We start from the raw sequence: 20176 nt of genomic DNA, 5'->3' as shown, positions 1-20176 counted from the left end.
TCCTGTGCTTCCTGACACCCAAGGTGAAGGAAGATCACAGCTGGCTTAGATGCTTACAGAGCCTATCTTTACCTCTTTGAAAAATAAATCCTATGGTGTACGCCCCCCAAAATAATAAATAAATAAAATTAAAAAAAAAAAGAAAAATAAATCCTAATTCCTAGGCTTTTTTTCTTTTAAAGATTTTTTTGATGTGGACCATTTTTAAAGTCTTTATTGAATTTGTTACAATATTGCTTCTGTTTTATGTGTTGGTTTTTTGGCCATGAGGCATGTGGGATCTTAACTCCCTGACCAGGGATTGAACCCACACCCTCTGCATTGGAAGGTGAAGTCTTAACCACTGGACCGCCAGGGAAGTCCCCCTAGGCTTATTTAAACTTTGGGGTTTGTAGAATATATTTTAGATAAATCCATATAAAGTCTTAAAACATGGCTGGTGTAAATAGTAATAGTTCATAAATTATAACTGTTGTTAATTGCTTGTGTTGCAAAAGCTCGGATGAACTCATTAATTGTTTACCACCTCTCATCCCTTCTTCCTTTGGGACTTTATTGGGGTCTTCATGCTTCCAGTCCTACATATATGCAGTGAAGATTCATGTATGTGTGGTTTATCTCACTGCTGCAGTAGTTGTAATAAGCTTCATTTAAGATGACACACAGTTTGAATAATTCCAAATTAAGTGTTTTATTATGACAACATAAATATTGGTCATCTGAGTCAAATATACTATGCTTACATTTTCCTTTTTATATAACTTTCTATTTTTCCTGAAATTCATGGTGTCATTTTTTTTCGCTTGCTTTGTGTTCTTTGAATTTCTGACTGTCTTCCCACAACCTCCCAGAAGCTTTTTAAAACTCCTCTCAAGTTTTCTAGATAATCCAGCCTGTCAATCTATCCATCCCCCTTTTTTCCTGAAGATGCTTCCTGGGGCTCTCTGTCCTGCTCAGATCTGACCTGGTCATCTCCAGGCTTCTGCTGCCTATCAGTCATCCTGGGACTTCTCTCTGCCTCTGCTCTGTAAATGTCCCTACCCTCTTTTCTTTGTTGGATCCTCTGTTTCCTGGATCCCATGTCTGTCTCTTTCTTGATTTACCCCTTCCTTTTGCTGGACCACAACCTCTGGTTTCTCCTTAGAAGTGGTACATAGGAAGGAACTGTTTTGTCCTTTTGTGTGTGGAAATCTCCGCTCTGCTCACTCATTTTCTCCTTTCCTATCCACTTCCATCTTCTCATGTTATGGTTTAAAGTTTCAGATATCTTTTAGTTTCACCACAGACAGATTGCTATGTTTCTCATTCTTCTGTATATTTGAGGTACTTTTCAAAAGGATAAGGGGGTGGTGGGAACATCTGTACTCCACCATCTGGAAAGGAAAAATGCCATTTTCACTTCTTTGGTTAGGAGCACGAATGAATACTTTCATTTATTTATTTAATCTTTTGATTCTCCACTAGTGTGAATTATCTGTTAATACCTTCAAAGAACGAATTCTATAATAATTAGCACAAAACACAGAAGTTCTAAAGCTTATTTTTCTCACTTGTCTCCTCTGAGATTCAGATGGTGTTAGAGTCCCAGCTGACTGGCATCCACAGTTGTTTGCTCTCATTTTCAGATTGTCTCACACCCGTGACGGCTGTGAACATGCTCACCCAGCAGGAAGTCCCTGTTGTCATCTTGGCCAAAGCTGACTTTGAGGGCTCTCTGGATGCAAAAATAGGTAAGTAGCTAGTAAAATGTGATCAGGATAATGTTCTTAGTAGGTTTAAGATCAAAATACTAGCCTGGAAGAGCTGACTGTAAATTCCATGATCTGTTTTGCCTCTTTGTAAAAATGAATATCCCTTCATTTCATCATCTCTTATTTAAGAATCACATTTTGAAAACATACCAAGTATATCAGATCTTGCTAGTTGCTACTGAGAATAATAAAAAATATCTGGCCCACAGATTTTGCCAGTAGAGCTAGTTGGTAAGACTTGCCTGTATGATGTGGGGAACAACACAACTCAAATGAAAATCCAGTTTCAGAACTCGTAGAACCAACAGCAACTGCTGAGATGGGGGTTCAAAGCACACATGATCGATGTGGGCTAGGTTTTTGGTGAAGGCTTTGTGGAGGAGGTGAACTTGAGCTGTGCAAGAAAGGGATCGTGAAGTAGCAGTAAAATCAAAGGCATGTTTAGAGCTGTGGGTTGGATATCCTTGGCACCCTTAGTCATTCCTGAGAGTTCTAACCTATCATCACCTGACAGGAAGTCTGGGATTGAACCAAGGGGTAAAACCTAATCATGCCCCATCCAAGGCTTGCCCTCAGGATGAACTGGAGTATCTCTCTTTACAACTTTCCTACTGTAGATTCCAGCCAGTCTCCAATGTGCCAAAACCTGCAGAGAAAGTTATTTCCACACTGTCTCCTAGCACACAGAAGAAATAGTGTTGCTTATTGAAATCATGTTTTTCCTCACAATTCTCAGATCCTTTTTTGGCAAAGTGATTTGAAGAAACAGCAACACAGAAAACAAATCTTAAGCCACTCAAGTCATTCTCCTCTGACATTTTAAACCTAGAAAATATGTTGCTTAAAGGAAATAAATCCTTTTATTACTTTAATGCATTTTATAATTAGTAAAATTCATTAATACAACCAGCCAAGATAAACAATAAAGGAAGCTCTTGCTGATGTGGCTTTTATTCCCTTTTGGGTTTTGGTTTTTTTGGTTTTTCAGTTTTTTTAAATATTTACTTATTTATTTTTCTGCGCTGGGTCTTAGTTGTGGCACATGGGATCTCAGTTGCAGTACGTGGACTTCGTAGTTGGTGGCATGAGGACTTTAAGCTGCAGCATGCGGTATCTAGGTCCCTGACCAGGGACAGAAGCTGGGCACCCTGCACTGGGAGCGTGAAGCCCTACCTACTGGATCACCAGGGAAGTCCCTCTTTTGGTATTTTGAGTCAAAGTACTGACACAATATTGAGAGTTCTGAAGGAAAGGAAAAAAGAAAAAGGAAAGTCTGATTTGGGTATGCATGGAAAATCACTTTTCCTGTGGTCTTGGTTTCCCACACTTCTGTAATTAACGTTTTCTGAGTTATTGGCTCTTGCGTTCCAAGAAGAACAGAAACAAAAGTAAACGAGATAAAGTAGTATTTTCACCATTTCACCTGCATGTTACAAATAGTTTACATTCTGCTGAGCCCCACATGACCAACATGCCCAGAGCATTCTTTATGTGGTCAAATTAATTTTGTGGTCACAATGTCTCCATTTGAAGATTGCTCCTAGTTACTCTAGACCACACACTTTTGAAATGTAGTAAATGACTTTTTTCCCTTCTTGACCGTGAACACTTTTCAACAATCTTTATTGCTGGCCATTTGTCCTCACCCTTCAGTATCCTTCAAGTCCACTCTGAAAGTTTATTTGCTTCATTAGATGCTTCTCATCAATCATCTCAGCTGGAAGACTGAAGAACTTTCCATCATACCATGGAGTTTTCCATCTTACCAAGGAGTTTCAGAATATGTGTCCCAAACATTAAATCACCTTTTAGGTCAATATTCCAGAGAGGTTGTTCATGCAAATCTGATGTAAGCATTTTGTCTATTACCCTTAGTTTTATCTCTCTCAGTTGCCACATGATGTGCTGTGTCCACAAGGATGTCAGCAGTTTTGAGTGTTGACCCTAGAGCAGTTCTCAGCCAGGGGTGATTTGGCACCAGGCAACATTTGGCAATTTTAGAAACATTTCTGCTGGTATAGACCAGGGATGCTCTTCCAACATCCTACAATGCACAGAACAGCACACACAGCAAAGTTCAGAATGTCAATAGGACCCAGGTTGAGAAACCCTGGCCTACAGAACCAACAACTAAAAAGCCTGATTTTATGAATAACTGAAGCTGAAACAGCAGGCCTTGGCCCTCGGAATGAGTGATTTACTTAAACTCAACTCCATCTCCTCAAGGGTTTTGTGGGTTGAAGAATAAATGTCTTTTCAGAATGTACTGTTGCCTCTGGGAACAAAGCATAGTATGAAGAAACAGAGTTCCCAGCGTTCCACTTCCTGGCTGAGTGGATTTTTCTAGGGTGCTAGGAGATGCTGGAGGAGTCAGCCCTGCTTCTCAAGAAAATGCCACTGTCCTGTGTCACTGAGGGAATTCAAAGGAGGAACTTCCCCAGATGCTTGTGATTTACCATTTAAGTGACAAAAGCATCCAAAATTGTATATTTTAGAATTACAACTATTTTCTAAAAGAAACTAAGCAAAGGAAAAAGACTTACAGGAAGTAGTGCCAACATGGTAAACTATCGTGTTAGGTTGGTAAGTTTCTCCAAGACTGTTCTCCATTTTCCCAGTGAGTGTGATGTGGCTTTATAATTTCTCTAACTAAAAAAGATAGACTCTCCCTTTAGAAGCTAACGCTGAGTGTCAGTGCTGTCAATTATTTTGAGATTTGGGCATTTGCAAAGGAGACGTTTTGTATTTCTTCCCCCTGAACAGGAATTCCCAGCACCAGCTTAGAGGACACCGTCTTAGCCCAAACCCTGGGTCTGTCCTACTCTGAAGTCATTGAAACGATGTCAGATGGCACAGAGAGACTGAGCAGTTCTGCGGAGGTTGGTGCCCATGGAGGTGGCCTAAGAACTTACTTCTAAACTCATGGCCTTGACATGAGCTTGATGACACATTTTCCTTTGGGTGCAAGTTACAACCTATCATTTCATTCATACCCACACTAACAGTCATGCAGCCTCCTTTCTTAATCTATGAAAACAAAATAATACTGTTTTTCAAGATCTAAAAGCTTATCAGCCCCAAGTTGAATCCGATCCTAGAATAATATGGTTATCAAAGTAACTAAACTTTATTTTGGGAATCTTCTGCTTAGAAAAATGACCTCTTCCAGGACAACTGTTTCCTTGGGACAGGTGACCAAAATTGGCTGTTCCTCTTAGAGATCTTTGTTTTCCCCAGATTACTGACTTATTCGCACCTGAAGGTTAACCCATTTTTAGAAATCAACAGAGAAGTTTTGAGTCATGTTTATTTATTTGGTCATGGTTTTTGCTCGCTAGGTGATAAGTCTGGCAGGATTTGAGCCCTGCCTCGGTCCTGAACTAGGCCAGAAATTATGATGGGAGAAGTAGGGTGAGGTTGGGGAGGAGGAAGTGGCTTAAACAGTGATTCTCAAACTTGAGCACACCCGGAATCAACGGGTGGCCTTGTTAAAACACAGATTGCCTGGACCCCACCTGGAGACCCTGCTTCAGCAGTCCCGGGTGCAACCCAAGAATTTCTAACAAGTTTCCAGGTGATGCCGCTACTGCTGCTGATCCAGGGACAACATTTTGAGAGTCGCTGGCTTAGAACCTGGCTACCCAGAGCCTGGTCCCTGAACCAGCAGCGCTGGCATCGCTTGTTAGACGTGCAGACTCTTCAGACCCCACCTGGTCTAGTGAGAACCCCATGCGATCTGTGTGCACACTCAGGTTCGAGAGTTCTGGTTTAGGGCTCTCTTCCTTACACTTGGCTGCCCTTTGAAAGCACCTGGAAAGTTTTGAAAAATACTGATGCTTGAGTCCCACCTCAGATATTCTGATTTAATGGTTGGGGGGTGGAGGGGACGTGGATTAGACATCAGGGGCATTCAGTGCTTCCGGGTGATCCTAATGTGCAGTAGGTCCTGGGAACTCCTGGCTTAAGGTAGTGATTGCAATCTGGCCATGTCTCAGAATCACCTGGGAGATGTTTACTGGCCCCGCCTGAGTGATCCTGATTCGGTTAGACTTGAAGATCCGGGTTTTTCAGGTTTGGGACTACCTGGCTATAGGATATTATGTATACAAAGAATAAGGGAATAGCCAGGTTTTCTCCTCTATAAGGAGTGACAGTGTTTTCTGACCTCATGTTTGTGCCTTCACTTCATAAATTATATCCCCAGACGTGAGTCATGTTTTAAGATCCTGAACTCTAAACCTTTCTTAAGACTGTGTTTGAGCAGGCTTGGATGTGGAGCAGAGCCAAGCCAAGGTGCCCGAAAAGGAGCCCCAGATAACCTTCTGCAGGGTGAGAAAGGGGACCTTCATGGCCCAAATTAGGCTTTTGAATTAGCCAGAAAAAACATGCCCCCTCCTTAGTATAGGACTGAGCATTAATTACACTCCCTGGCTTCTTTCAAATAGCTTCAGGTAGCCTGTTGAATCCTCTGGTGGCACTAGACTGAATATCTAGAATAGAGGAATTCTTTCAATGGATGGAAGGAGAATGGATGGTGAAAGACTCCGAGCTTCTGGGATGTGAAAACAGTGATGCATTGAGAAGACAGACTTTCAAGAGAGCTTGTGATACTTGTACCATAATTACACAATAGCAGGAGTGTAGGACAAAGGAAGTGCCCTCCCAGAGTGTAAGTGGTTCCTTGGTAGAGAGCTCGGTCTTCGGAAGACACTGCAGACACTTAATGGGAAAGGCCGATTTTGATAAACATAGCTGTACTTTCCTATTCTTTATGCCCCATGGCTGTAAGCTCCTTGAGGATGGGGCAGATCAGATTTATCCTTGTGTTCCCAACACCTAGCACAAGCCTGGCACCTAGTAGGTGTGCAGTGCACCTGCACTGAACCAATTTCAAGGTACCCACAATCCCCTCATTGACAATCCATGCTGGCCCAATTCTTATCATTAGTTTGGTTCTCTCAAAAGTGTCTGGTGAACAGAAAATTTCTCTTTATTGCTATTAGTGTTCTGCCCTGCTGTCTCTAACATGGGAGCATTTAAATACAAAAAGGATGCTTCTGGTCCTCCAAGCTGAGGCCTCAGTTTGTTCCCCTGCTTGCCCAAATTCCTCCAGCTCTAGGATAATATTGAATTTTTCTTTTCTGGCTACCACTGTCTCAGCAGGGGAGTAGTCATTAAAATAAATATCATGTAGTTTTTTACTGGCAGCTGAATGCTGATATTCGCCTCTCTCTGTAGGTGCAGCAGGGCTCCAGTGATAAAGAGAGCCACAAACTAGGGTCCACAATCCTCTCAGGGGCCCCCAAAAAGTGTTAATTTCTTTTAACATCAGAAGAAAAAAAAGCGAACTCTTAAGGTCAAAAATTATATTCCTCTTTCTTCATCACCACCATAAAACACAAGTTTTAATACTACTGTAAGGAGGAAGGGGCCCACAAAGGCAATAGAGAGTCACGATGCAGCCCTGCACAGATCACACAGAAAATGGCAAGCCAGGGTGGTGGCATCAGGGTGGCAGCTCATTCTTACCAAGGGAGGAATGCGATCTCTCTCCTTCCCCTCTCAGTTCACAGGTATGAACCGGCGGGATGCGTTTTTAGCCCTGACTCAGAAAGCCCGGAGGAAGAGAGTGGGCGGAGACGTGACAAGTAATAAACTGAAGGACTGGCTGATCTCGAGGCAGCGGTACTGGGGCACGCCCATCCCCATGGTCCACTGCCCAGCCTGTGGGCCCGTGCCCGTGCCTCTGGAGGACTTGCCCGTGACATTACCCAGCATCACCTCTTTCACCGGCAAGGGAGGCTCCCCGCTGGCCTCGGCCTCGGAGTGGGTGAACTGCTCCTGCCCTAGGTAAGGAACCATGACCCCCAGCTATGACCGTGTCTGGCCCCAGCACCTTGCTGGAGTGTCAGACTCCCTCCTCCCGCTGCTGCTGACTCTCCTCTCAGACTTCCACTTGGCTGGAAAGAATCACATAGGTCTTTTGCTACCTTTGAGAGAAGGGGCTAGAATCTGGAGCCCAGCCCTCGTGAATGAGCGCCCTCTCCTCTCCTCTGAGCTGGTGGAAACAGCAATGTCAATTTACCTCGTTCCCAGAAAGAGCCGATCCACATTTTCATCATAGCTTTGGAAAAGACCACTTTCCTCCCTTTTATGTTCCAAAAAGCTCCTCAGAGATGAGAGAAAATGCCTTACCGTTTACCCCCATAGTGACTGTAATAACTGGAGATTTTATCACAAGTGGCAGAGTAGTAGTAGCTGCAAGGATGACTGTGCTCAGGGGTCTCATTCTTTAATTACTGAAACATACCAGATCTCCTTTCTTCTCATTTTGAATGTAGGATTATGTGTTTCTGTCAATTCACTGGCATGTCTCACGTGATTTTTGTGATGCCATTCCAGCTGATTAAACAAATAAGTAACAGATACCAAGGTGCAGTATTTCCCTTCTTCCTTCTGTGGAAAAGGCATTTTTCTCTGCTTTCTAGATCATGATGGGGTTGTTTTAAAATAACTTAGTCCTCTTCCTAGTACCTTTAGGTAGGTAATTAGGTACCCAGATTGTGCAAGTGCACAGCTCAGATTGGGGAGTCAGACACTAATGGCTTCAAGTCCTGGCCCTGCCTCTTCACCATCTGTGTGGTCTTGGGAAAGTCACTTGACCTCTTTAAGATTTGATTTTGTTTTCGGGAGCTAAAATAATCCCCTTAAAGGGATTTCAGGAGACGAGAATTAACGCATGTAACCCTGCACAGTGGCACCTACCGGACACTCTGTAACTGCAAGTGTTAGCGCCATCCTGCTCAGACCTGCCAACAGTCTGCCCAGGTCCTCACCCCGGCAGTTCTGAGGTTTGAGATGGGGCTTGCAGGCAGGAACATAGGAAGCTCTGGGCCAGGTTAGGGGAGAGATAGCACACCCTCTTTGTCGATAAGCAGTGACGAAGAGCTTCGGTGGCTTGTGGTCTGCCAGTTGTGGCAGCCCAGGGCCTTGGTGGTGGAGATGAGGTTTGCCACCTTGGCTGCAGATTCCTGGAGGACAGAGCCCAGGCCTTGGTCTTGGTCAAGGCTCCCTGATGATTCTAATGAGCACGCAGGGCAGAGAGCCACTGAGCCCGTGTGGCCAAGCAGGACAGCATGGTGGTGAGGACCACAGGTACCAGAGTCCAACAGATGTGGACTCCTTACCCTTGAGCTCCAAGACACTGGGCAGATTTCTTAACCTCTCTGAACCATAGTTACTCATCTGCAAAGTGGGGACATTTGTATTGTCTACTTCATAATCCCCAGGGTTACTGGGGATTAAATGAGATAATGCCTGTGAAGCATTTGGCTCAGTGCTTGCCACCCAGTGTTAGTATTATTATTATTGGAGCTAATAATGGTAATAGCATTGTCACTGTCACCATGATCTGTCCCTCCCACTTACCAAGTAGCCTCTTCCTCATAATCCAGCTTTTAGTGTCAGCAATAAAACGTGTTGGTCATGCGACTTCCCTGGTGGTGCAGTGGGTAAGTCTCCGTGCCCCCAATGCAGAGGGCCCAGGTTTGATCCCTGGTCAGGGGACTAGATCCCACGTGCATGCTACAACTAAGAGTTTGCATGCCACAACTAAGGAGCCCACCTGCTGCAACTAACGAGCCCGCCTGCCTCAACTAAGACCTGGTGCGACCAAATAAATAAGTACATAAATATTAAAAAACAAAAACAAGCCAAAAAAAAAAAAAAAACCCGTTGGTCATCTTCAAGCCCAACATAACCTTTAAAAAGAAAATCAGCATGGCAAGTTTTAGTCAGATATTGGTCCTTTGATCAGTTGGATCCTGCATTTTCTTCCTAACTTGTACAGGTGCCCTAATGGTGAGGAAGAAGAAGTAACATTTATCTTCTAATGATTTCCCAAAATAGAATGTGTTCTGGTTGATTTTTCTCCAAATAAGAAGACCTGGCTTTAATTTAGAGATGCACTGTTGAGATCAGAGTCTTAAAGCAGCCCTGGGTGGTAGTAAACAGGAGTAGGTTTCCCTTTGGGGGCTCTCCGATCAGCTCCTACCCCAGGGATCACCACTGTCCCCAGTGGGAGGCCCCCTGACTGAAATGAGGAGACCCCTTGGAGCCCCGAGCCCTGCCAGATCTGGGCTCCTGTGCTTTCTGCTTTAGCCAGTTGCATTTAATAAGCAGGAGGTGGGGAGTGGATATTTCCTCCAGTAATATTCGGAAAGCCAGTATGAACTGCTTCACAGATGCAACATATAAAGACAACCCTTCTTTTATTTTTAAATTAAAAACAGACTCAAGCCTTTGCATGCTAAATTAGCAGAGGAATTCATCAGTTCCTCTTGGGGCTCCTCATTCCCCTCCTCAAATTCTGCAAGAACCCCCAAGGACTCCTACTGCCAAAAGGGCAGCATTTGGAGGGGTGGTTGGTCCCACGTCCTTGCCTCAGAAGGGAGAGTCTGGAGTCTGAGTTGTGTTCTCCTGCTGTGGTTTCTTACGGCCACAAAGGGTCCCTGCTAATTGCTGTCGGTAGCTGGCACACCCCATCCACTGCTGATCCATGCCTTTGAGGGGTCTTCAAGGGAGCCAAGCACCCTCCTTTGCCAGGCTTGGCTCAGGGTACCCTCTCTTGGCTTCCCAGAAGTTGTAGCTTTTGGCTCCAGTCCCACAGGGCCATCACCCTACCAACACGTTTCAAAATTGGTTCAGCTGTTGGGCCCTTGTGGCACTTTAGTCCTCCCCAGGCATCTGCATCCTTAGGATGAGGATTGCTTTTTCTTTTCAACCCTTCACACACCAAGCATCTCACTTCGCTCACTTTCTTGAACAGTGGGGCTATCTTCACCCTTCTGTAAGGAACCTTCCTTTAGGCAGTGGTGTGTTGGTAAGTGCATACTAAATAGCTCTCTGGAGGGGGGCTTCTGGTTTGTAGTGTTAGCCCATTTCTGTGGTATAGGTACTTCCACCAAGGGCTGATTTCTGACTACCAGCTTGGCATCATCTATCCCATAGTTGGGAAGAGTCCCCACAGATAATCCTCACAAGCTGGTATGAGTGGGCTTCAACACACCTCTGCCTTTGGGCCCCCAAGGTGATTTATCTTCCTAAGATCACCCCTTGTGGATTTCTGCTTCCCTCACCCAAGAGATAGAGATAGAAAAAACCCCAAGTTCATTTTTCAGCACAATATCTCATCCCATTTGGTCTTCAACTTCTCTTCATAAACTGATTTGCCTCTTAAGCATCATAGAGTCAGCATTGGCTGAAGGCAGTCTTGACATGCCTAAAAGAGAAGTGGGTGCAGTAAAGAGACAAGATTCCTGTTAGATATTCTATCATATTAAATTCAGGGAAGTAGAGAATAGGGCTTTTAATTGTTGAAGATTTAAATTTTTATTTTGTAAGTTTCTTTAAAGCATCATGTACTCTGCAGTACAGAGAGAGTCCATACCATGAATTGTCTTTTCATGATGTGGCATTGTTCTTGTGACATTTTAAATTCATTCTAATTTTCATAGCTTTCTCAAAAGCTGGTAGAAAATGCATTACTATTTAAAAAGAAACCAATCGATGAATTCATTTATTTCTTAGGTGCAAAGGAACAGCCACGAGAGAGATAGACACAATGGATACCTTTGTCGATTCTGCTTGGTACTACTTCAGATATACCGACCCTCAGAATACTCAGAGGTAAAGAAAGACCTGCTGAATTCGTGAACATGTGTTGGTCTTGGTCTTCCAAGAAGCGAACACCAAGATGGAATTCGATGGGCAAGAGATTTATTGGGGCAAGTGCCTCTGGGGAATAAAGAGGTGAGGGAGCAGGAGTCAGCAGGGTGAGCCCTTGACCATGATGCAGGTCTGACACCTATGAAAGGAGAAGGGGAAGGCCAGAGGATTGGGTAGGAAGAGGCTCAGATCCCAGTGAAGCTTGAGAAAGTCTTGAGGAGGACGATGGGAAGTCCCGAGCACAGCTTATCCATTAGAGAGTCCTAAGTCGGAAGGAAATGCCTGCTCTGGTCCACTCCCTCCAGGAGGGCATGGGCTGGCTGGTAGATCCAAAGACGAAGAGCCAGAAGCTATTGATCACCTGTGTGCTTTGAAACAGGCTCTCATAAGGAGTGTGTTCAATTATTAAATTAGATTCCTCACAGCCAAGTGAATTCTAAGTACAAGAAAAATGAAAAACAGGAAAAGGAAGGAAGTGCTATTGTAATACCCTCTTTGGCTCTGCGGTGAACTGCATTTATACAGTTGGAAAGATGTAATGTTATTTACTTAACTGAAAATGATGTATCTATACAGGGAGGGTAGGAGGTAGGGGGTGTGAGAAGAGCTAAGAAGTGTGACTTCTTAGCACATACGGTCACTAGATAATTTCCAAAATGGATACATGAACAAAGGGTATAAACATATTTTTTAATGATTGCTGGAAAAAAACATTGTGTAAAAGTGGCTAAGTGACAGATGAGGGGTGGGAGGGAGGTAAGTGAAGGAATGAAGCTGGAGACCACTATTTTAAATTATAAACCTTTTAGTACTATTTGATTTTTTTCAGCTACGTGCATGCGCTTCTTTGACAAAAATAAATAAGGGAAAGAGAGCAGTAGGTAGATAGGTAAAGAAGGAAATGAGAACAAAAGAAAACTGGTGCAGAGCACAGGAAAACCACCGACACTGTTTCAAAGACCTTGCCAGCTTGCGCTTGTCTGTGGGAGAACAGTTATACTGAAACCCTGTAGTCCATGTGTAAGAACGCCCCCATTTTCTTCACTGGTTGTAAGATAACATATTTCCAGCGAGACAGGCCCTCCTGCCCACCCTGCAGTCCTGTAATTCTGTGATTTGAGTTGAGGCTGTGCAGAATGAGCAGGACTCGGAGTAAAGAGCGGCCGGCAGGGGCAAGAAAGGATACGGGGTGACTGCTGCGGCTGGGCGCCACCAGGGCAGCCCCGGCTAACCCACAGAGGGGCCCCTCTCTGTGTCTTCCTTCTAGAAGGGGCTTTTGATGCCTTCCATCTAGGAAGAGCTGCCTTAGAATGCAGGGGAAAACAGGCCCTCCACCTCTCAGAATGCTTCAAGGGAAAACCTTACAGATGATAGAGACTCCAGCTTAATGATGGGACCCTTGACTGGTGAGAGATATGTCCTGAAACCTTCACAGCCCCGGGTTTGGGAATACCATGTATCGCGTCATTTCCCTTGTAAAATGCTGCTATTCGTTTCTGCGCTGGCTTGCGTTCTCACTAGGTGGTTTCCAGGATGGATCATAGATCCCAGCTATAGCTACTTTCAACATCTCACTCCTCAGTTTATTTCAAACTTACTTTCAGGCCAAGTACCATCCTTGACTTCCCTTGCTTTTCTGTCACCTGTATGAGCAGTTAAATTTCTTTGGGGAACCATTTTTCACAAAGAAACATTATTTAAAATTTTACCAGAGTTCTGGCATAGTGATTGGAGGAGAGAAAACCAAGCTGCATTAAGACACACACATGGTGTGTGGCCAGGCCCACCTGCTAGGCCCCCGGGCTCCTGCTTCCAGCTGGAGCTGGAGCCAGCCAGGTCCCCTTTGGGAAGAAAGTGCCTTGAGGTGTGGGGAAGAGAATTCACAGATATGTGAAACCACGGAGTACAGATCCTCCGCAGGCCAAAAAGTTTACCTCCCTGGATGAGCTCGAGTGAGGACGTTACCTTGGGAATGAGGAGGTCTGTCCCCAGCCAGTGCCGCTTCCTCCACCTCCCACTGACACACATGTGTGCACACCGCACCCCCCCCCACAAGAGCCCCCGCCAGAAAATAGAGGGAGTGGCATTTCTTTTCCTCCCTAGCATCCGTTAGGACTGGGGAATGATGCTTCCAGGGAGGAAGCCTTTCTTTTAGGACCTCTGTTGACTAAAAAGTATCTTATTAGGTGAGAGAGAGTTAGGCTATTATATGTTAATTACTCCAAGTATGCTCAGTGCATTCAGGAGACATATACAGGCTCTTGCTGTCTGTCTGCATATCGAGGCTACTTTAAAAATAAGATGGAATTTCTGTTTTAAAATGAACATTTAGTGTCTGCGTGAGAGTCTCCATTGTAAATGCCATATTGCCCTCTATTGGTAAGAACTCAAAAATCTTGATTGTCTGTGGTAATAAAAATTAAAATAAATCTGGATAGTCAAATATGCATTGTACAGAAATACCTTTTTCGCTGGTATGTTTTCCTTTTGTCCTCATTATACATGAAAATCACATTTGTTAAAATATGTCAATAATGGCTTCTGAAACAGTTTTTATAAATTTCATAAACTAACACTGCTCTGACATTTTTCTCCTTTGTTATATAAGCGTCTCTCATTATATTTTAAGAAGAAAATCACTGTTTTTCTCTGACATGATTTATTTCACGGAATATGCAAATTATAATCTGTCCGTCTAATTTATACAATTGTGACAAAGCAGGTTTTTTTAAATAAATGACCATCTCTCTTCCTCCCAGCCCTTTCAGCACCGCGTTGGCAGATTACTGGATGCCTGTGGATTTGTACATTGGAGGGAAAGAACACGCCGTCATGCACTTGTTCTATGCAAGATTCTTTAGTCATTTTTGCCACGATCAGAAAATGGTCAGACACAGGTGAGCATTTATCCTACTTTGCAAGAGAATTCAGTTCCTTGAACAACAACTAAAGCAGGTGTTTGTTCTTCAGAAGCGAGGTGAAAATATGTGGCAGAAGAACTCTATTTTTCAAGTATGCTTTCGAGGTCATTGTCAGCCTTAACCATCGGAAGTCCATCTCTGTTGCTTAGTGTCTAGCCCATGGTGTTTGCCCGCTCACGTAGGATCTTCCCTTCAGCTCTTCTCTTTTGAACTGAATTAAGTAATTGAGATTTTCACTTGTGAGGCAGAGAAGAGCAGTTCATAATGTCACACAGCTTTTTATAGCTTCTCATGTGAGCTCATGTTTATCATCTGGTCCCTTGGTGTAAGCTCTGTTTCAAAGCTTGACTGAATCCCGTCTCAATATATCATTCTGGTAAAAGTATATAATGGATTAAAATCTAGGAAATCACATTGTAAATCCATTGATAAATTCTTATTGGTCTATAGTATATTCCCCATCATGTTCAGAAAGATATGTGTGTGCTTTGTTCCCATGAAATACATCATATATGTGTATATATAATATATGCATAATGTATTATATAATATAACATGTATTTAATGTATTATACAACTTAAAAAATTAAATTAACATCCACATACTCCCCTTCCCCTCAGATTAGGAAATAAGAGTATTGCAGGTCCCTTAGAATACCCAGAGTGCCCTCTCCAATGAGATCATCCTACTTCCTACACCACTACCCCTCCCCCCACACAATCCCTGTCCTGAATCTTGAACTATTCATTTTCGTGCTTTTCTTAAATGTATTACTTCTTTGTATATTTGTAAACAATATGTGTCGTGTAGTTTTCTGTGTTTGAACTTTGTATAAGTAGAATCGTATTTCACGTATTCTCTCTTGCTTCCCTTGCTCATCATTTTTGGGGATTCATCCATGTTGTGGAGTTATGTTTCATTCCTGTTTCACTTCTCTCTGGCATTCCATTACATGGAATGAAATTTCTAATACAAAGCTAAGTTTATGTCCATACCACCGTTAATGGTCCTTGGGCTGCTTTGTGCAAATAAGAATAAAAAAATAAATAAAACTGCTGAGGACATCCCTGGTGGTCCAGTGGGTAAGACTCCATGCTCCCAATGCAGGGGGGCCCCGGTTCGATGCCTGGTCAGGGAACTAGATCCCACATGCATGGTGCAACTAAAAATCTGGCACAGCCTCAATAAATAAATAAATATTAATAAAAACAAAACAAAACTGCTGTAAGCATCCCTGTATGTTTCCTGACATACGCGTGTTAGCAGTTCTCTAGGATGTGTACCTGGAGTAAGATTGCTGAATCACAGGGTACCCACATGTTCAACTTCACTAAGAAACACCGAACCATTTTCCAAATTGGTTATATAAACCTACACTGGCACCAACAGAGGTGAGGGATGTAATGGGTCCTATCACCTGACATCCTCATCATTACAACATATAGTACAGCCATCCCTTCTTATCCACGGGGGATGGGTTCCAGGACTCACCATGGATACCAAAATCTGCAGGTGCTCAATTCCCATAGTAGGCCTTCATATCCGTGGGTTCCACATCCTTGGATTCAACCAACCTTGGATCCTAATCAGAGAGGGCTGACTGTATTATCTAACTTTTAAAATTTTGTCAAACTAGTGGTTATGTAATGGATCACTTTGTGAGTTAAATTTGAATTTAAAGACACTGCTTACTTAATGAAGTTTAGCATATTTTTATTATGTTTATGGACCTCTGTTTCTTCTGTTAAATTCTTATTTGTGTCCTTTGCCCTTATTTCTTCTGGGTTGTCTTTTATTGATTGTAGGAGTTCTATAAATATTCTGGATGCTAATCCTTTTTCAGCTATATGTATTACAATATTTTTTCGCAGTTCTTGGCTTGTCTTATTTTTATGGTATCTTTTGATGAACAGAACTCTTAATTTCATATAGTAAATTTTAATAATCTTTTCCTTTATGGTTATTGCTTTTAGTGTCTCAGTACCTTTAATGGAACAGTCTATCCATTTCCCCACTGATTTGCAGTGCCCTCTCCATTATAAATCAAGTTTTCGTGTATATGCAAGGACCTATTTGTAGGTTCTTTATTTTGTCCATTGCTCTGTTTGCTTTTTGCTGTGCTAGGTAGTTACTGGCATTGTTATTTTAATTTTATAAGTCTCAATATCCAGTAAGGGAGGTCCCCCTACTTTGTTCTTTTTCTTTAGGGGTATCTTGACTATAATAGAACCTTTGTTCTTCCATATAAATTTCAGATTTAGCTTGTCAAATTCCACAGAGGTTATCTTTTGGGAGTTCAACTGTAATTGCATTGAATCAACATACTAATATCTTTTCTCACTCTTCTGTCTTGCATCTCTGATTTTAACATCTGAAATCATTTCCCTTTTATCTGAAATATATACTTTCCCTTATACTGAAATATATCTCTTATGTTTTTTAGTGAAGGTCCATCGATTAGCTATTACTTATCTGAAAATAGATTTATTTCAACCTCATTTCTTAGGGTTTGCCACCTCAATAACACATTTAAAGCATTTTATACATGTTTTATCTCTTACTCTGCCTCTTTCACTTGTTTTTCATCAGGACAATGGTTCAGGCTGTCTTTTCTTCCATACTGCCTGGAGCATAGTTCCTGGGATTTTTTTTTCAGTTGTTGCTGTGGTTTTTTTTTTTTTTATTACAACAGCCTTTAGAATATTTTTTAATTGCATAGAAGAAAAGGGGGGGGTTCTGGTTATCTCCTTGTTCAGATAACTTCATGTTAACAATTAAAAATTAAATAATGAAAAAGTAATACATGTCTAAGGTTAAAATATAAAAATTTAACAGCGCAGAAGGTGAACATTGAAATCTCCCTCCCTGCACCTCAGCGTCTATCATTCTCTTCAACCTGTTAACAGTTTCTTTTGATTTCTTCCAGAAAAATATTTTGCGTATCTCTGTTTCTATTGACGTACTCATCTTTAAATGAGTATATATTATATACATCTTTTGCTTTTTTGACTTTATAACACCTCAGTTATCTTTCTACATCAGCATTTACAATTTATGCATAGCATTCTGTCATATGGATATACCATAACTTATTTAATCAGTCACCTAATTTTCCAATCGCTTGTACCAAAAAAAAAAAAAAAAAGCCCAGTAATGCTCTTTATATCCTTAGCAGGCATTTGGGATCATATCTGTAGGCTCAAGTCCTGACACTGGGGAATGCTGGGTCAAAGGATATGTATTTTTAAATTTTTGATCCTTAAAAAATGTATTACTTTTAGGACATCTGTAATGCAGACTAAAATCCAGTTTCATTAAAATGAATTACCTTGAGAGCTCCCTCCCTTTTCACCCCATCCTCAGACCTGCTCCCTCATTCTGTGCGTGCATACATGGATTAAAAGTCTACAGAAAGCTAATTTAGAATATAAATTAAATGCTTAAAACAGTTTCTGCTCATTAGTCCCAGAGACCTTCATGTGTAAAAATTAACCCATCTGCATCAGAAGGACACCAAACACATTTACAGTGTTAATCTTCAGGGAAATAAATTACAGTCATACCTTGGTATCCATGGGGTATTAGTTCCAGGATCCCCGAAGATACCAAAATCTGAGGATGCTCAAATCCCTCATACAGAATAGTGTAGAATTTGCATGTAACTTAAACTCATTCTCCTGAATGTTTTAAGTCATGTCTAGATAACTTATCATACCTAATACAATGTAAGTGCTATGTAAATAGTTACCTGGGTGCACCAAATTCTAGTTTTGCTTTTGGGAACTTTCTGGAATTTTTCTTTTTTTTGAATATTTTTGATCTATGGTTTGTTGAATCCATGGAGTGTGGAACCCACAGATAAAGAGGGCTGACTGTAGTTAAAATGTTTGTAACTTGGATTATAGAATTTACCATTCTGCCTTGCGTTTCTTCTCTATGGAAACTTCTTTACCTCACTAGATAAAGATTACCCTGGAGGATGGAAACTGTGTTCTCTTACAATCACAGTCTCATGGACATTTTACATTCTCAGTGAATATTTGTTTAAATAAGTTGAGTTTAACCCCTTGATAGAAACAGGTAAAAGTTTATGTTCTTCAAAGGAAATGTTCTTCTCAGGATAGGAAGAGTTGCATAGAGAGAGGTTAAGTTCAAAGACCAAATACAACATGAGAAATATTTCCTTCTTATGTAGGTCTAGAAACAAAGACCATAAATGGCTTCTGGTGCCTTAACCATAAGGCACATTTCTCAGCTTTGGAACAATTATTTGTGGAAGTAATGAATGAGTCAATAAATTATTCAATGGCTAACTAATTTAAGATGTAGGACAGGCCCTGGCTACTTTTCTGACTTCTTTACAGTGTTTTAAAACTATAGTCAAGGAGAAAAAGAGTTTGTAGCATTCCAACATAATTTTAAAATACATTTTTGATGTGACTTGTTTCTATTCAAATAAATTTCTAATTTGCAAAGCCTCGAGGTACACCTGGAATTTGCCTTACTATCAACTTTAAGGGACAGCTGTATGGTATAAATGGAAATATACATATGCAATAAATTTTTTTAATTCTTCACAAGATGGTACAATTCTATTCCATGCCCTTCCAGCTTCCATAAAGAGGGAGATTTATTTTAAGTCCTTAGAAGGCTGACCTTTTTGAGGAAGGTGCAGAAAGTCTTATCTCTGTTTCTCAACACAGTTATCAGTATTACTCCTGTTAAATCATATCAGAGCAACAATAGCCTCAGAAAACTATTTCTTTTTTTTTTTTTAATAAGTTTATTTATTTATTTATTGGCTGCATGGGGTCTTCATTGCTGTGTGGCCTTTCTGTAGTTGCAGAGATCAGGGGCTTCATTGTGGTGCATGGTCTTTTCATTGTGGTGGCTTTTCTTGTTGTGGAGCACGGGCTCTAAGCACTCGGGCTTCAATAGTTGTGGCTTACAGGCTCTACAGTGCAGACTCAGTAGTTGAGGCTCACGGGCTTAGTTGCTCCACAGCATGTGGGATCTTCCCGGACCAGGGATCGAACCCATGTCCCCTTCATTGGCAGGTGGATTCTTAACCACTGTGCTACCAGGGATGTCCCTGAAAACTATTTCTGAGTGTTACCTCTTTATCGGAGGTGGTTTGGCAAACCAGTTGGCCTTAAATGAAATGAAAATCATCTACTTTCTGTGGTGAGTAATTCAGAACTCCCTGATTAGCATTTTTTTAAAGCCTCCAAACAATTTTATCAAGCTGGCCCAGGAGGAAGTTTTATTTTATTTATTTTATTTTTTTAAATTTTTTAATTTTTGGCTGTGTTGGGTCTTCATTGCTGTGCACAGGCTTTTTTTTCTAGTTGTGGTGAGAGGGGGCTACTCTTTGTTGCGGCGCATGGGCTTCTCAGTGTGGTAGCTTCTCTTGTTGCGGAGCACAGGCTCTAGGCACACGGGCTTCAGTAGTTGCAGCATTCGGGCTCAGTAGTTGTGGCACGTGTGCCCTAGAGTGCACTGGCTTCAGTAGTTGTGGCACGTGGGCTCAGTAGTTGTGGTACACGGGCTTCGTTGCTCTGCAGCACTTGGGATCTTCTAGGACTAGGGATCGAACCCATGTCCCCTGCATTGGCAGGTGGATTCTTTTTTTTTTTTAATTTCTTTCTTTCTTTACGTATGTATTTATTTTATTGGCTGTGTTGGGTCTTTTTTTGCTGTGCACAGGCTTTCTTTAGTTGCAGCGAGTGGGGGCTACTCTTCGTTGTGGTGTGAGGGCTCCTCATTGCCATGGCTTC

The 20176-nt window shown here is 42.0% G+C and overlaps 1 protein-coding gene across 2 annotated transcripts in view; it reads left to right on the top strand.

Moving 5' to 3' along the window:
• LARS2 (leucyl-tRNA synthetase 2, mitochondrial) overlaps positions 1-20176 on the top strand; it is a 147328-nt gene that overhangs the window by 93881 nt on the left and 33271 nt on the right. For both annotated transcript variants that reach the window (XM_057706095.1, XM_057706094.1), the window contains 5 exons: positions 1626-1730; positions 4515-4630; positions 7318-7601; positions 11340-11438; positions 14237-14374. In XM_057706095.1, the coding sequence (XP_057562078.1) occupies positions 1626-1730; positions 4515-4630; positions 7318-7601; positions 11340-11438; positions 14237-14374 (742 nt within the window). The remainder of the gene's footprint in view (positions 1-1625; positions 1731-4514; positions 4631-7317; positions 7602-11339; positions 11439-14236; positions 14375-20176) is intronic.

This window comes from Hippopotamus amphibius, chromosome 13 (assembly GCF_030028045.1).
Source record: "Hippopotamus amphibius kiboko isolate mHipAmp2 chromosome 13, mHipAmp2.hap2, whole genome shotgun sequence".
Classification (NCBI taxonomy): domain Eukaryota; kingdom Metazoa; phylum Chordata; class Mammalia; order Artiodactyla; family Hippopotamidae; genus Hippopotamus; species Hippopotamus amphibius.
This window is presented reverse-complemented; position numbering and strand designations above follow the sequence as displayed.